Raw genomic sequence first — 16,165 nt, 5'->3', positions numbered from 1 at the left:
ATGTAAAACTTAGTGAGCATCCTGCAAGCATTTGTGACAGGGCTTTATAGGTGGTGCTTTCTTCTGCCCTACCTCAAACAAAGCCAAGGCAAAGAGTTTGCCAAGGGCTTCGGGTCAGCATTAGGAGAGTTAGGGCATGAAAATGGAAGTCTCCATTTCAAACCTGTCAGAAGGAGAGGTGGGAGGGAGGGAGATAGGGAGGAGGAGAAGGAAGGAGGGAGAGAGAGGAAGAGTGAGAGAGAGGGGGAGAGACACAGAGAGAGACACAGGAGAGAGACAGAGAGAGAGACAGAGAGAGACAGAGAGCGAGCAAGCTATTCAGAAGGGAAGAAGGGAAGGTGCTGTCAGAGAAACAATATCAACCATGGGGAAAAGGGGAAAAAGATAAAATAGTAGACTTTATATAGAGAGATATAGAGATAGAGATAGAGAGATAGATAGATAGATAGATAGATATAGATGACATAGTAGACTTTAAAATGACCATGTCCTTTGCTCAAGAGAGTAGCAATAGGGTGAGAAAAAGACTACAAGTCACCCTCAATAACCACTCGATTTCCTCATGCAAAGTTTCTCTACAAGGAATATGAATGATAGCATAAGACTTGTGGATAGTCCTGAAAAAATAGCCATGCATGGTCAAAATGTTGCATAAGATTCAGATGTAGCCGCTTGCTTCCCAAACAGGTCTGCTGAGTTATCCTCACATACCTTCTACCTAATCCATGCATCCAACAAACACTCAGTGAGTGTCTAACAGGCTGGGCCCCGGACAGGATTTTGAGGCCACCCTGGTAACAAGGCAAAAGGTGCCTGCTCTCATGGCATTCCCATCTGAATCCTACAAAGAGTTGGGGCCGTTTAAAACATGCAAAGTTAGATGAATGTTAGTAAGTAATAGTCAAATGAGTCCTTCTTCATAAGTTCTCTCTACTAGGTATCAGGTGCTATTCTAAGCAAAGAAGGTGAGACTTGAATGGAATAATGTCATATCACATAAGGGTTTAACTATAATAACCAGAAAATAAACAAGCTCTTGAGCCCATGGGCAATGATGGTTCATGACTGAAAGTCTGGTGTGACGTCACTATGGCAATACAGGATGCTGCATCTGTGCAAGGCGGGGCGGTGCTATTGTGATACAGGAATTCTAGAAAGGAAATGGTTTGTTCCACCTGAAAATGTCAGAGCATGCTTCTCCACGTGGGGACACCATGCCCAGTACTGAAGGATTGTGGTTAAAGTAAAATAGAAGAAATATTGAGGATATATAGGGGTTTTCCTGGAAGAGGCAACAGAGTCTCTAAGGCCTGATTTATTCCTCATTCTTAGGGAAGGAATTTAGCCTGGCTCTCTGGAGCTAGCTGCCCATCTGAATTAGGATTTCCAGAGAATTTCCAGGATTTCCAGGACCAATAGGAGAGAGAGGTTGATGACTGGATTATAGATAGGCTTATTAGGAGAATTCTCTCACATGCTTATGGAGGCTTGGAAATTTTGAAATGCCCATCTGCAGGCTGTGGGACCAAGGAAGCTAGTACTGTGGTTGAGCCGAGATGCTTGGGTGCTGCTACTGTAAGCCCTGTGGCTACTGCAAGCCCTGCAGTCTCAAGGCCACATCCTAGGACCTGATGTCTAAGGGCATCAAAGAGAAGGCTGTCCCAGATATGACAATGATGATGATGGGGAAGAGGAATCGGAAAAGAGGAGGAGGAAGAGGAAGAAGAGGAGGTGGTGGCAGCAGCAAGCAAATTGGCCTCTTTCCTTGAGCCTTTAGAGAAAAGGCACAGGGAAGAAAGAAGCATTGCTTAGGCACCATCTGGTCCATTCCTTCCTCATCGTCTCAGCCCCAAACATTCTCAGGCCATCTCTTGGCACTGGCTTTAAATCTAAATATGTAATTATTTACTATGTCCCAAGAACACAGAATAGACAATTAGACAGTTTACTCAGATTACGTCATTTTATTTCCATTTACAACCCACCAGGTTAGGGCTTGTTGACAACCCCAAGCTACAGATGAGAAAATGGGGCTCCTACAGTATAAAGTCATTGCACTGGGAACTAAAGGAACAATAGACGAAGTTGGGGTTGGCACTTAGAGCCTCCCTGGCTCCAAAGACTGTGTGTGCTTGAAGTTACAAAACCCACAAAAGTCACTTTCAAAGGGCCAATTGTCTAACTGGGAAAATAAACATTCTCAGAAAGGAACCAATGAGTGGCAGTGGTCTGTGCCCAAGCAGAAGGCCTGGATGGAAACCCTACATCATCTTCATTTTCTGTGTGCATGAACAAGTTGCTTCACTTCTCTGAATAGCCATTTTATCACCTAAAAAAAAATTAAATAAAAGGCGAAAACATCTCTCGTTATATTGCTTGGATGGCTGAATTAGATGTTTCGTGTAAACACAATTTCACAATTAGTAAGAGCTTTGCTAATTGTCTGCTGTTCCTATATATTCCTACAATTTAAGACCCAGTTTATCTGAAGTGATATGAGAACCTAACCTTACCTGTACTAGGTAAAGAAGGCAGTCTTCATCAGAGCATATGTATCAGTCATTGATGGTATACATCTCCTAGCTCCAAGAGGACTGTGGGAAGTATTTTCCTGGGCTCTAGCACTCCACTGCTTTGGCTTGGAGCTCACCAAGCAGTTTCTCTGAAAGAACTCTAGGGAAAGGGAGTACCACAAGGTACCAGTGTGCTAGAATATTTAACAACTTGGGGTAGGGACCATGTACCACCCTCTAGGTCAACAGCTCAGGGGTGAGGGACCAGGGCATTCTGACTGTGGAATGGAAAACTGCTTCTAAGGAAACAACTTCTGAGCCTGTTCTGGCCTTCCTTCTAGTGATCACGATTGAGGTGCTAAGAAACCTTATAGCTGAGCATCACACAGGGGTAAGAAACCTAGTTTTTAGCAGCATCGAGAATAACCTGTGTTTACTGAGTAAAATCATTGTTGTCCCAAGTTCACCAGAGACACAAACTCATTAAAGACCAAGAACAGCAGTGAAAGTAAATCCCTCCATTGGTGTTCCTTTTATATGTTTCTTTATATGTTCCTGTTTTGTTTTGTTTTGTTTTGTTTCGTTTTGTTTGTTTTTCGAGACAGGGTTTTTCTGTGTAGCCCTGGCTGTCCTGGAACTCACTCTGTAGACCAGGCTGGCCTCGAACTCAGAAATCCACCTGCCTCTGCCTCCCAAGTATTGGGATCAAAGGCGTGCGCCACCACTGCCCAGCTATATGTTCCTTTTTGATGTTACATCTGCCATGCCAAAGACAGGTGCTTCTCAGCATCTTATTACTGAATGTGCTTTGACACCAGCACGATGCTTCCTCCTGTAAGGAGTTTGAGGTACACGTAATAGTTTTGAGTTTAAACATTAAGAATTTTAACGTTCCAAGTATAGAGCTTTGAGGAGCACACAGTTAAGTAGCAACATCTGCTCATGAAGCAGAGCTGCAAGAGAGAGTGGAAATGCTCCCGGGTACAGGACTCTCACTAGTCTGCCGCAGCTGCACCCTGGTACTTGCTCCTTATCCGTGGTGACTTTTGTTAGTCAGCAGTGACTAATGGAAGTCTGCCATCACTGCCCAGCACCCATCCCCTTATCTGTACTCTCCCACTCTCACTTGAAAACCAAGTACCAAGTGACTGAGTGCAGGTTTTCCATGGTAGAAGTACGGCGAGTTCTTGGGGGTAAGAATGGTTGGATACAAGCTGTATTCACAGCCTTTGGAGGAATGGGATATGGCCTGAGATTGGGATCAGGAGATTGGGGAAGGGTAAGAGCAGTGTGAGGAGAGACCTATCTGTGCACATGCACCTGGTAGGGTCAAGGATCAGAAGTATGGGGCATTTGGGGAGTATTTGGGATACTCTCTTCCTGTGATGCTGCCTTTTGGTTAAGTCACATTTAATTGGCTCTGTTTTAAATGAAATGTTTGTCCTAAAATGAGTTCTAACTGGTCCCATCCCCTTTCTGCTCTTGAGCCCAGCCCCATGTTGCATTGCTGTATTTCTTCTCACTGCACAGCTCACTTCCTTGACAAGTCTAGAAGCCCTAGCTCTCCCTCCTGTTCCCTGGTACAACCTCTTTGCTGTGGGTCCTGGCTGTACCATCTGTGTGTCCTCCTTGGGCTCAACGATCCTGCCTGTTGTTGCTTTTGACCTTCCTGATTGGATGGCAGTGATGACAGGGACCTTCCCTTCACCACAGCATCCCCATGTCCACTTCTCCTTCCCAGATGTCCTTAACTCTGACATTGTATGATTTTGCTGGGACTCTCAAGACCGACTCATGACTAACCACAGGCATAGTCTGTTCTCTGCAGAAGAAATCTGCTTAGATGCCATAAGTATCTACAACAGATCTGGGGGTTGTTCTGTATTTTTTTTGTCAAGGGGAGACTGATGAATCATGGGTGGCACCCATTTAATGTCAAAGATTCATGCTCAGCCCTCTGAAAGGCCATAACTTCACAGTTTTCAACTTGGAGCCATTACACTAGGTGTCCATGTAAAACTTTAAGTGTTTGAAATGTGAAGTCAGAGAAGAACCTTAACTGAAATGAAGAATGGATATATGAACCAAAATAAAATGAAGCCACAGCCTTCCCCTGACATTACCCAGGGGCAGCAGGTGAAACCAGAAGGGTCCCAGCAGCCTTTAGGTCTGAATGAAGGACATCCAGACATAGCAAGGGTGTTTGTTTTAGAGAAGGCATTCCAGGCAGAGATATGAATTATGTAGGGAGAGTAGGCAAACCTCAAGATCTAAAAGGGTCTCATCATCTATCATTCTGTTCTTAAGTAAAGGCAGGGTTGCCATAGCAACACACCACAGGCTGAGTGGCTTAAACAACATAAATTTATTTGCTCACAGTTCTGAAAACTGGAAATCCAAGGTCAGAGTGCAGGGCTGGCTTCCTCTGAGGCTTCTCACTCTGGCTTACAGATAATCATTCTCCCTACATGCCTTACATGGTCAGTCCTCAGCACACAGCCATACTTAGGGTATTTGTGTGTCCAATTCTCTTATGATAATGAGTAAGGGTTGGGTTTAGAGCCCACCTTCACATTATTATTTCAAGTTAATTATATCCTTCAAGGCTTCATTTCCAAGTGGGATCATAATCTAAGTTACAGGTGGTTAGGGATTTGATATATAGATTTGAGAGGCAGCGGAATCCAGCATGGAACAAGAACCCAACAGAACCCTTGTTTGAACACAAATGGTCATCATTGCTAGTCTTTCTGGAGTATTGTTCTGTGCTTAAGTGTTGCTATAGCTATTTCCCATGGATTATTCCATCTTTCCTTCACAATCAGATTACATGGGCTAGAATACGTAGGCGATGAGGCGATTATAGGTGGCTACCGTTTCTCGTGAAACATGATCAGCTTTCTTTTATGCACTACTTGGCTCTGGTGAGTGTTGTACTCCAGCCTTGGGTCCCGGTGGCTAAATGTGATTTGGAATAGTAGGAGGACCTTGTCTCCACACTTCTATCAGCATACAGTCTCTTGAAAGTGTAAGGCTACTTTTCTCAGCCCATTACCAAAAGCCTCACCTGAGTCAGGAGAAGGGACAATATGAATTGGGAAACCATGGTCTCCTACAGAGACTTTACACTAACTGTCTTTTCTATATATCTTAGCTTCCTCCTGAATTATCTGGCTGAACAATCAACACTAAGATCTGCCAGACATACTCACACCTGATAGCCAGTCCTCAGCACACCACTGTTCATTCTTACCAAACACTTGGACCAGAGTTGCTAATTTATTTCACCTAGCAAATCAGCAAAGAAAAGCACTATTCATCCTTACCAATTGGGACACCAAAATTGACTAGCTGAAGTTCTGGGTTTCCTGATTCTTTTATGTAGCTCAGGTCTAGATGAACTCTCTGGTGGCTCTCCATGGCCTCACTTGTGGGATAAGTTCTCATTTTCATCTCTCCTAGCAACTTGACTATGCCATACAGTTAGTAAAATGTACAGCTGTCTATGTCTGGAAGTTAGAACCAACACTGGTACCACCTGTTACACCACTGTGTTCAGCCACCTTGTCTTCATTCTCCTTTATGGGGCTTCTAGCTTGCACACTTAACAAGTGTACCTGTTTCTAGTGTTCTTCCATTCCAATGTTCACACTCCTTTCTCCCTGTGTAGGGGTAAAGCTGCCCTGACACCGTGAATCTATTACCTTGGACAATTGTGGCTTCATGAGGGCTGCCCTGTGCCACTGTGATATCTTAGAGTAGGGTGTCGCTGGTATGGGTGACAATTGATACTGAATTTCCTGTCTCTTCTTTCCTCTTGCAGGAGGCTCTGTCAGTGGTGAGTGACGACCAGTCCCTTTTTGATTCAGCATACGGAGCGGCAGCCCATCTCCCCAAGGCAGACATGACTGCTTCGGGGAGTCCTGACTACGGGCAGCCCCACAAAATCAACCCCCTGCCACCACAGCAGGAGTGGATCAACCAGCCAGTGAGGGTCAATGTCAAGCGAGAGTATGACCACATGAATGGATCCAGGTGAGCCTGCCAGAGTTGACCAATCCTTATGAGGCTGGGGTAGCTTGAGTACAGTTCCTCCCAGGACCACCCTGTCAAACCTATCTGCACAAAGACTGGGACTGACCTGAGAGTGTGTGTCATTTCCTAGTCAGTTGAGGTAATCAAGTGCTACAGAACTGAGTAGAGTGGGATCAGAAAGGCCACCCGGCTCTCAGGGTCCAGATGTAGCCCACAGAAGCCAAATTAGGGTCAGGTCCCAAGACCCCACTGCAGATACTCACTGTTCTTGGCTTTGGCCCAGGTCCAGTCCCACAAGGAAAACACTATAGCAGTAAGATGCTCTTCCTGTGCTGTTGAGGATGCTTTTAACATCTCTGGATGGCACTAACCAGAGCAAAGGTGACCCAAAAATTCTTCCAGTAAAAGTGGGAAAGTGGTGAGAAAGAAAGTGAGTGTGCCAGGAAGCTAGCCTCACATATGGGAAGTGTATGTGTGTGAGGGGCATTAGGAAAGGCCAGGTACCACCTTGCTTATGAAACTGGGAAGGGGAATTCAGGGAACACACTGAAGAAAGATGAACAAACTCATTGTCAGGTAGCCCAAGCTTTAGGGACTACCTCTACATTTTGTCTAAATTATCTAAACCCACGTGAGTACCAGCATTCTCTTGTCTAATCCCGAGCCAGAACACCCACTTCTTAGTATATTTATCTAGTACGTTGTTGTCAAGAAAGGACTGAGGACACTGTCTGTGGCTCCAAAGTGCTCAACGATATTAGTGGCTGATACTCAGAGACACAAAAGGGAAAACTTTAGCCTAGTTCATTACCTGATAATTCCCAGTGGATTCCCAGGTAATCCACCCTGCCCTAAAGCAAAAGAACATGAAAAGTGAGTAAATAAAGCAAGTGAGTAAATAAAAGGCGAGAGCTTGGCTGATAGGCTAAGAATCCAGCTTATTCCACCAGCAAAGGCTAGACTCAGTACTGCCAGGACACTAGGTATCATCAGACCCATGAGTTAAAGCTGATGAGGTGACAATCACTGTCCTGCAGGGATTGGGGACAGCAGTAGCAGAAAGGTAAGAAGTTATTGAAATAGCCCAGATAAGAAATCAAAGGTCTGGGCTAGGATGACAGTAATGATGACAGAAACTCAGGAGGGATGCATAAACTAGCAAAGGGATAGTTACAAGACCTTAGGCTTAATAAACATTGAGAGGTGGGAACTGGAAGCTACTGAGTCTGGACCTTTGAAAAGTAGATGCAATTAGCAGCCATAGGCCAGTAGGAAAGGGTGGTACCTTGATGAGAGATGTCCTTTAGGGTCCTCTGTGAGCAAGTGGTACAATCTCTAGATTAAAATGTCTCCTGGGTTTAGGAAGCCAAAGCCCATAGAATTTGGGGCTGGAATTGAGGCTTAGGCATCCTCTCCAGGAGGCTTAACTGTGAAAGTGAGTCATGGAGGAGACCAGTCCAGAGAGAGGCAGGAGGAAGGAGGGAGGGGGCTGCGGGGGCTGCGGGGGCTGCGGGGGCTGCGGGGGCTGCGGGGGCTGCGGGGGCTGCGGCTGTCTCAAATCTGCATTCCAGAACCCTCGCCCTGCCACTCTTCGATCCCATTAACTAAAACCAGGAAGTGAGACCTTGGCCACCCTTCCAGGGTCTAGGGTTAGGGAAGCTCAGAGGACCTGGGCCTTAAGCCTCTCCATGTAGAATGATGCTTATACCATGATTCCAGTAAGTCCAGTCTCAGAGTATAGTTGATCAAACACTTCTATCCAGTCTTGTATCACTCTTCCCTACTGCTCTCCCAGGAGGCCAATATGCTCACCCTGTTACCATACAGAAAGGAAGCCAAGAGAGGCCCAGCTGGCGCCAGCCCAGGCTTTCTGGTTCCTTAGGCATCTTGCCGCCCCTCCCCCTCTGCCTGTGCATCATGGTTCTGCACCATGATCTCATTCTGCCGGCACCCTCCGGCCAGTTCAGAAATGACTCCCAAACTGTCTGTACCACAATCTGCTCGCTATTGAGAAATCTAGATCCTAATATTAGAGAGTCTATAGTCTTGTTGCACCCTGTATCCAAGCTACCATTGCCTGCCAAGCCCATAGTGTCTCTCCCAGCTGCTACAGAGCCATCCCGTGCTCCACTCTTCCACTTCCCTGCCTGAGACTTATTCTCTCAACAGGCAACAGTGAAAATCATCTATCCTTTCAGAATAGTAACCTTGATCAAAAACCTTTAGCATCTTATGACAGCATCTAAAGGCTTAGCTAAGTCCCACTATGTGTCTCAGATACTCCCTGGCTCCTGCCTCCCTCTACACCATCACACAAGACTCTAGCTACTCCTGGAAACCATAACATACCACTACCTCAGCTTATCTTCCCCAATTCCTTCTTTCCAGGACATTTCTCCTCCATTTATTCGTATGGCTCTCTTGGGTGTTTGCCCATATACCACTTCTTCAAAGTCCCTGGCACTCCCCTAATCTAAAACAGTACCGTATCACTCTCTTTCCCTGGTGGGTTATTCAAGTTGTCTCCCCCCACCCCCCCCTCACTAGAATCTGGGCAGGACTTTTGCTGACTGAGCAGGGGTCATGTGTTTGTTAAGGAAAAAGCTAAATGGGGCACAGCAAAGCAGGCTGAGGTCAAGTTGCTTCTTCAAGGCCATGCCATGTAGGTGTGAATGGAGTCGCCCTTACCTGAAGCACTTGACATGTATTTCATGTTCTCTCAGATTTTGGAATGTTTGTTTACACATAGTGTAACAGATATCTGAGTATGATAGTCACTGTTTTATATGCATGTGTGCTCAGTGCTCAACAGTAAAACTATAGTTTGGTGCATCTGCATTTGGACTGTGGACTCGCTCGTGAACCAGGTATGGAATTTTCCATCTGTGGCCTCAAGCTAGTACCCAAGCAGTATTTCAGATTGAGAATCTGAGAAACAGATGTCTATATGGACGATTCCCCACTGTAACAATGCCCAGGCAGGACAGCCCAGGCTCTGCTAAGTTCGCCCTATGCTTTTGAAGCATGGGTTCCTTCTAGCATGTCTGTATCACTGAGATCACTGACCCCTCCCTGCCTGGGAACTCCTGGACCCTCCAGGATACTGTTTCAAAGCTAAGAAAATCCTTAAGAAAAAAGACTCTGGATCCATTTTCCATGTCATGCCTAACATTAGTCACAGACACTAGCTGGAAGAAGCCTGTGTAAGTATCCTCATAAGTTCGATGAATATTTACCTGGCTTCGGGTATACAGTCTCACCTACTGTGCTGAAGCAAAGATCTAGTGGAGTCTAGAGCCAACCAGGTAGGCATACCATGGCCTGTACTTAATCAATACCCTCAAAGCACAAAAAATAAAGAGCCAGGATCAAAGTCTTTCAGAAAGATGCCTGGCATTAACTTAGTATTACTTAACTACATGAAATAAATGACACGTAAAAACACCAGGCATGGTGGCATGCACCGGTGATCCCAGCTGCTGGGGAGGCATATACAGCCGGATCTCCTAGGCTCACTGAACAGACAGCCTGCTAGGTAAGCCCTATGTCACAAAAAGGTAAATGGCTTCAGAGGAATGACACCCAAAGTTGTCCTTTGTTCTCCAGAGGCATGTATACCAGCATAAAAATGCATGCATATATTTATACACACAATGCAGAGAGAGAGAGAAAGAAAGAAGAGAAATAGAGACAGAGAGAGACACAGACAGACACAGACAGATAGAGATTTAGAGAGATAGAGAAAGAAACAGGGGCAAAGACATAGAAACAGGCAAAGAGACAAAGAGACAGAAGCAGAGAGACAAAGAGCCAAAGAGAGAAAGAAAGAGAGAGAGAAGACAAGAAATTAAATGAATACATAGATGTTAGTCTGTTTAAATTACCCATCCTGAGCAGTGCACCTCTCTTATTTTCTGAGTAACACTATTAACAGGACTTTGTTAGTTGCATGTTTTTAAAGTCTTTATAGTTTCATATATATATATATATATATATATATATATATATATATATAATGTATTATGATTCATACATATATACAATGTATTGTGATTCATATATACAATGTATTGTGATTCATACATATATACAATGTATTGTGATTCATATATACAATGTATTGTGATTCATACATATATACAATGTATTGTGATTCACACATATATACAATGTATTGTGATTTTATTCACCTATTACCCTCTGTTGCTTTCCTGCTGAACCCCTTCTTTTACCAGCTCATCCTCCAGGAAGGAAACAACATTCCCTTCTGCATCAACTAACAGTTAATATCTCCTTCAGATGGGGCAGTGTCTCATGAGAACCTCCTCTATCAGTGAAGGAATGTTGAAGGGTCCAGTCTTCCACCAGTATCCACCGCTTCTGTGTCTCTGTGGTTGGAATAGCCATGTTGTATCTGTGTGTCAGCATTTTATGGCACTCCTCCCCACTCCCAGCTCTTACATTACTTCATCTCTTCTTCTGCAGGGTTCTATAGAGGCTTAGAGCATATGTAATATAGATTTCCCAGTTAGGGCTGGGAGCTTAGCAGTCACTCAGCCTCAGCATTTAATGAGGTATGAGTCTCGGCACTATCTGTCACTCTCTGTAAGAAGTTTTTTTGTTCTAGACTGAAAGTGATACTAGTCTATGAATATAAATATAAATATTTTGAAGATTTAACAACATGCCCATTTAAAGAAACAGCAGCATTATGTTCTCATTGGTTCCAAGATATCATCAGCCACAGGCTTTTGGCCAGATTTATGGTACCAGATGTGTATCTCCTCCCATGCAGTAGGCTTCCAATCACTGAGTGGCTGGTTACCCACCATATAGTCAAGCCACTGTTGCACCAGTGGATATATAATGCCTGACAAGTCAGTATTGTACAGCAAGCATGGCCTACAGCAGAGAGAGACCACTGATACATTTTATCCTCCAGGGGTCTGCATAGAACCTTCTGTCACCACAAATGCCAGCCAGCAGAGAGAGAATTCCCAACTCAATCCCAACTCTATTTCTCTGTGCCCTGTGACCAAAATGTGTAGCATCTTTAACAATAGGGTCATAGCTTCTATTTCTGGTGGGTATCAAGACTTCCATATGATTTGATAATTTTCAGAAAGTCCAGTTATCATAAAAACAAAACACAGAAGGGGGCCACTGAGATGGTTCAGCAGGAGAAGGTGTCTGCCACCATGCCTGACAACCTGAATTCTACCCCCAGAGCCTACATGGTAGAATGAGAGAACCAACTTCTTCCAGTTGTTGTATAATTTCAATACTCATGCCATGGCATGTATGTACCCACACATCTATGTGTGCTCAAGCACAGACACACAAAATAAGTTCAAAAATGTAGAGGAGGATGTGTAAATGCTTCTGTCATTCAGACAAGAAAACAGAGCAGGGCAGATAACTTGGGAGTTCTTGGCTTATGAGCCAGGCCTGTGTCACCCAGTGCTCTGATGCAGTGGTTACTAACTAGCCCTGTTTCTGGACACTGGAAATGTGGCTAGTCTATGAGTGAGATGTGCTATAAAGTAATATACACATTGGATTTAAAAGTCTTAGTACGATAAAATGTAGAACATCTTGGTGACTGGAGATTCTGCTGAAACAATAATCTTGAGGCTGTATTAATGCAGTTATCACATTATCACATATAATATTTAATATTATATTTATAAATATAATAAATTAATGAATTAATTAATAAATATTATATCACATATAATTTTTAATATAATTTATTTCTTATAAAATTATTTACTATAATAATCAATAATATATTGATATATTAATGAATTTATTCAAATTTATTTCACCTTCTTAGATTCATTTATTTATTAATTTTGTGTGTACCAGGCTTTGGTTTGCAAATGTGTATATGCACCATATGCGTGCCTAGTGCTTTGTAGAGGCCAGAAAAAAGGCATCAGATAGATCCCCTGGAACTGAAGTTATGCGTAGTTGAGAACCACCATAGGGTCCTCTGCAAGAACAGTAAGTGCTTTTAAATGCTGGGCAATCTCTCCAGCCTCTCTCTTTCTTTTTTTTTTTAATTTTAAAAATATACCTGCCAGTAAGGTGAAAATGACCCATGTATCTCAAATATGGGATTCACAATCTACTTGGATTGGACCATGATGTAGCAGAACATTTCAGACTGGCCAGTGATTCAGAAGGCATCCCTACAACATTTTTCAAGAAGCATGGGTTTCTAGGTTCCTTCTTCATGCTTATTGGGAGCTCCATAGGTATTTGTGTCTTTGGCAGGAAGGAGTTACTCCATGTCTTTGAAGCCGCAATACCCTCTTCCCTTTTATCCTAGCAGCAAGCCCTCTGGACCAGGGTCAAAGGGTCATTCAGAGGGGCTGAGGTCTGATGCAAGAGATCATCTGGGTTGCCTGAGTTGTAGGAGGTTTACTCTGCCTCTGTTCCCCTCCTGTTGTGGTTGAATCTGGTTCTCTGGGTTGCCCTCCGAACAGCACAGCCCATAGGTTCTGCGTTGGATATAAACTTCAGAAACTTGATCCCAGCTGTGGTTTGCAAATAACTCTCAGCTGCATCCTGTCTCGACTATGGGAATTGGAGAAAACAGTGCATATGAAGGAAACAGTATCAGTCCGTGAGGGAGAAAACAGAACTAGTTTTAATACCTAGCTTTCAGGATCTGAACTCAGCATCATTTCCCTGAGACATGCTAAACTGGCCAGCACTATCAGGAAGCATCGAACACCCAGAGAAACCGTTCCACTCTCAGGAAGACGAGCCTCCTTCAATCCCTGGCACCTTTCTAAATTTCTAAATCCTAAACCTTGCGTGGGGAGTAAGGCACATACAGCCTGTGTTGAAAGCCAAGGTGGTGGGGGTTTTGTGTGTGGTTTTGTTTTGTTTCTTGAAATTACATGTCTTATATCAGAAGCAACATATCACTTGTACACATGGATCTCACAGAAACCCTAAAGGCTGCCCAGATTCCTCATGTGTGCAGTGTGCATGCTACATGAAAGACACACAGATAGACTCTGTAACCATGGTGCTCAGGGAACCCTTGCAGGCTTTGTGTGCACTGGATGGTCCTTGCCTGTCCACAGACCTCTGATCTCTCCAGGCACCATGAGCAAAATGGGAAGGTACCTTTGGGAGAAGCCTGAGATCCTCTTCACCTGTCCTAGGGTTTCACACTTTGCTTTATATTGCTTAGGGGTCTGAAGGCACTTCTATGGACCCTCTGGCAATCTTTTTAAAGCAGTGCTCAACAAACACGCAGAAATAGATGCTTATGTCTAGGGTGGTTATGTTGTACTGCTACTGCCTGCTGCCTGTAGCCTTGCACAGGCCTGAGGTGGAGATGCTCTGAGTTACACTCTCAAGCCATCACTTCCTCTTGCTCTATGGTAGTAGCCTCAAGCCCTCCTGTCACCTGCCCCAGTACAGTCAGCTGTCTCTGGGCCCCAACCCCTTGCTCGCTGTAAGTGTGGGTCTCAATACAAATTAGCAGCAGCCTTATGGGCAAAATGAATGGCCAAACCTCTTCCCCCCTGCCAGGGCTCCCGCCTCCCCTCCCTCTTGTTCTCCTCAAGCCCTCTTCACAGGCGCCAGCTGCCTCATTAAAGAACAGCCTTTATGCTGGGCTTCACCTGGACAGGCGGTGGTCACCAAGCCCATGGCTCTGCTGGCTGGCTGAGGCAAAGGATAAAAGCAAATCTGGCAGGCAAATGTGCAAGCCAGCAAGGTATGGCTTCCTCTTCTCTCACCTCAAACTAGGAGACCAAGCTCTGTGAGAGCAAAGGTCTTGGATAGGTGTCAGGCCTTTATTCTAAGGAAGTTCTTTGGTAGACCTTAATGGAAGCTGTCTGGGACCAAGAAAAGGGCCTCATTCCAAAGAAGGCCAGGAGGGGCAGCCAGGCAAGTAACCAGCCACCAGGGTACAGCTGGAGGAAGGTTGGAAGAGGCTAGGACTTCTGTGGGCTATGGAGCCACTCACTGGTCAGCCAGGCACTGCCAGCGGTGGAGTCCAGGGGCCCCCAGCTCCTCTGTACCTGTTCCTGGCCATGCCTGGTTGTCGCTCCTATCAGGAGGTTTGGTTTTATGTCTCATCTTTTCTTTTGTATTTATTTCTTTACTCTGGGGAGTGGGAGCAACCTTGCCACCCAAGGCCACTGTACATAGCTCCAAACCAGGAACAACCACTAGTTTAGGCTCTTCTGAGATTCTAATCTCTGCCTGGAAAGGAGCCAATTTTAAATGCAGAAATTCCAAGGCCCGGTGCCTATGAAAAAGAACATTTTAAAACCCTTCTCTCCGGTATTCATAAATGGGAGACTTTGAAGTAGGGACCTCCTCTTTTGCTACCACTGATCCTGGCTAGCTAGTTCTGGGCACCCTGCATGGAAAGTGTGTGTGCTGTCCACTCTCCCCACCCCCACCAGCCAAGGAAAATTCCAGTATCTTGGTTCCAGGCCAACTTAATTCTCCAAACTTCTCTGGTATTTGGATGGTTTCTCATCTGACAAGAATCTGGGGAAGACAACCAGTGTGTGTGTGTAGTACCTACACTAGTATATAGGTGCATATCTTGATGGAAGGTATGTGTTTCTCTAACTATATGTGTGTGATAGCCTATGGATGTGTGCATGTATGCTTGCATATATGATATACATGTAGGTAGTAGAATATATATGTATATGTGTGTTATGTGATAACTGCATGTATGTGCATGTTGTATGTATAACTGTATGGATATGTGTATGGAATACATGTGTACACATTTGTATTGTGTGTGTAGGCATACAATAGACCATGGAAATGTGTATAAGTGTGTGTGTGTGTGTGTACTGTGTGAAGTAGTGTGTGTATGTTTGCGTGTGTACACACACGTACATATCTGTGAACATGTGTTTTGTGGCTGAGTACATGCATATACATGTTAGCATTGTGTCTATGATGCATGTGGTAGCGTGTAAAGCATAGTGAATGGTTTGTGTGTGTGTGTGCAAATGTAGTAAAGTTAGAGTCTGGATGTTTTCATTATGTATGTGTGCTGTGTGTGGTGTAATGTGTGTGTGTGTGTGTGTGTGTGTGTGTGTGAGAGAGAGAGAGAGAGAGAGAGAGAGAGAGAGAGAGAGAGAGAGAGAGAGAATGTATGCATGCGCACGCGCACACACAGTTTTCCTGGGGGACAGCAGTATGCTTCGGCCAGCTCGGCTTAGACACAGGCACCAGGGTCTGACTGGGGCTGCTTCATCTCAAGCCAAGTCCTTCAACAGCAGAAGCCAAAGGGCTGAGCACTGGTGAAAAGCCCCGATGTGCTACTGCCTCTCCTCTGACTGCCATGGGGACATTAAACCTTCAACAATCTGGGACTCTGACGGCTGGGTCTTGGTTCTTTGCCTGGAAAAACAGTAGGCAAATAGTAAAACCTTAAATTCTAACATGTGTAAGTTATACATCTTATTTTCATTTTCAGCCCATGTTCTCCTCGGTAAGACATCAGGAAAAAATTACCGTCTGACTTCTAATATCTCAGTGGAGCATTTATCTCCCAGCCATGATAAGTGATCTGCAATATTTTTTTCCTTTCAGATTAAGAAACAAATTCATTTAATTTT

General features: G+C 44.5%; 1 protein-coding gene across 1 annotated transcript in view; it reads left to right on the top strand.

The window, feature by feature from the left end:
* Fli1 (Fli-1 proto-oncogene, ETS transcription factor) overlaps positions 1–16,165 on the top strand; it is a 117,520-nt gene that overhangs the window by 58,096 nt on the left and 43,259 nt on the right. Inside the window, exon 2 of the mRNA XM_076924599.1 lies at positions 6,337–6,548. Coding sequence (XP_076780714.1) covers positions 6,337–6,548 — 212 coding nt within the window. The remainder of the gene's footprint in view (positions 1–6,336; positions 6,549–16,165) is intronic.

Source organism: Arvicanthis niloticus, chromosome 26 (genome assembly GCF_011762505.2).
Source record: "Arvicanthis niloticus isolate mArvNil1 chromosome 26, mArvNil1.pat.X, whole genome shotgun sequence".
Lineage (NCBI taxonomy): Eukaryota > Metazoa > Chordata > Mammalia > Rodentia > Muridae > Arvicanthis > Arvicanthis niloticus.
The sequence above is the reverse complement of the archived record's forward strand: the minus strand, read 5'-3'. Positions and strand labels throughout refer to the sequence as shown.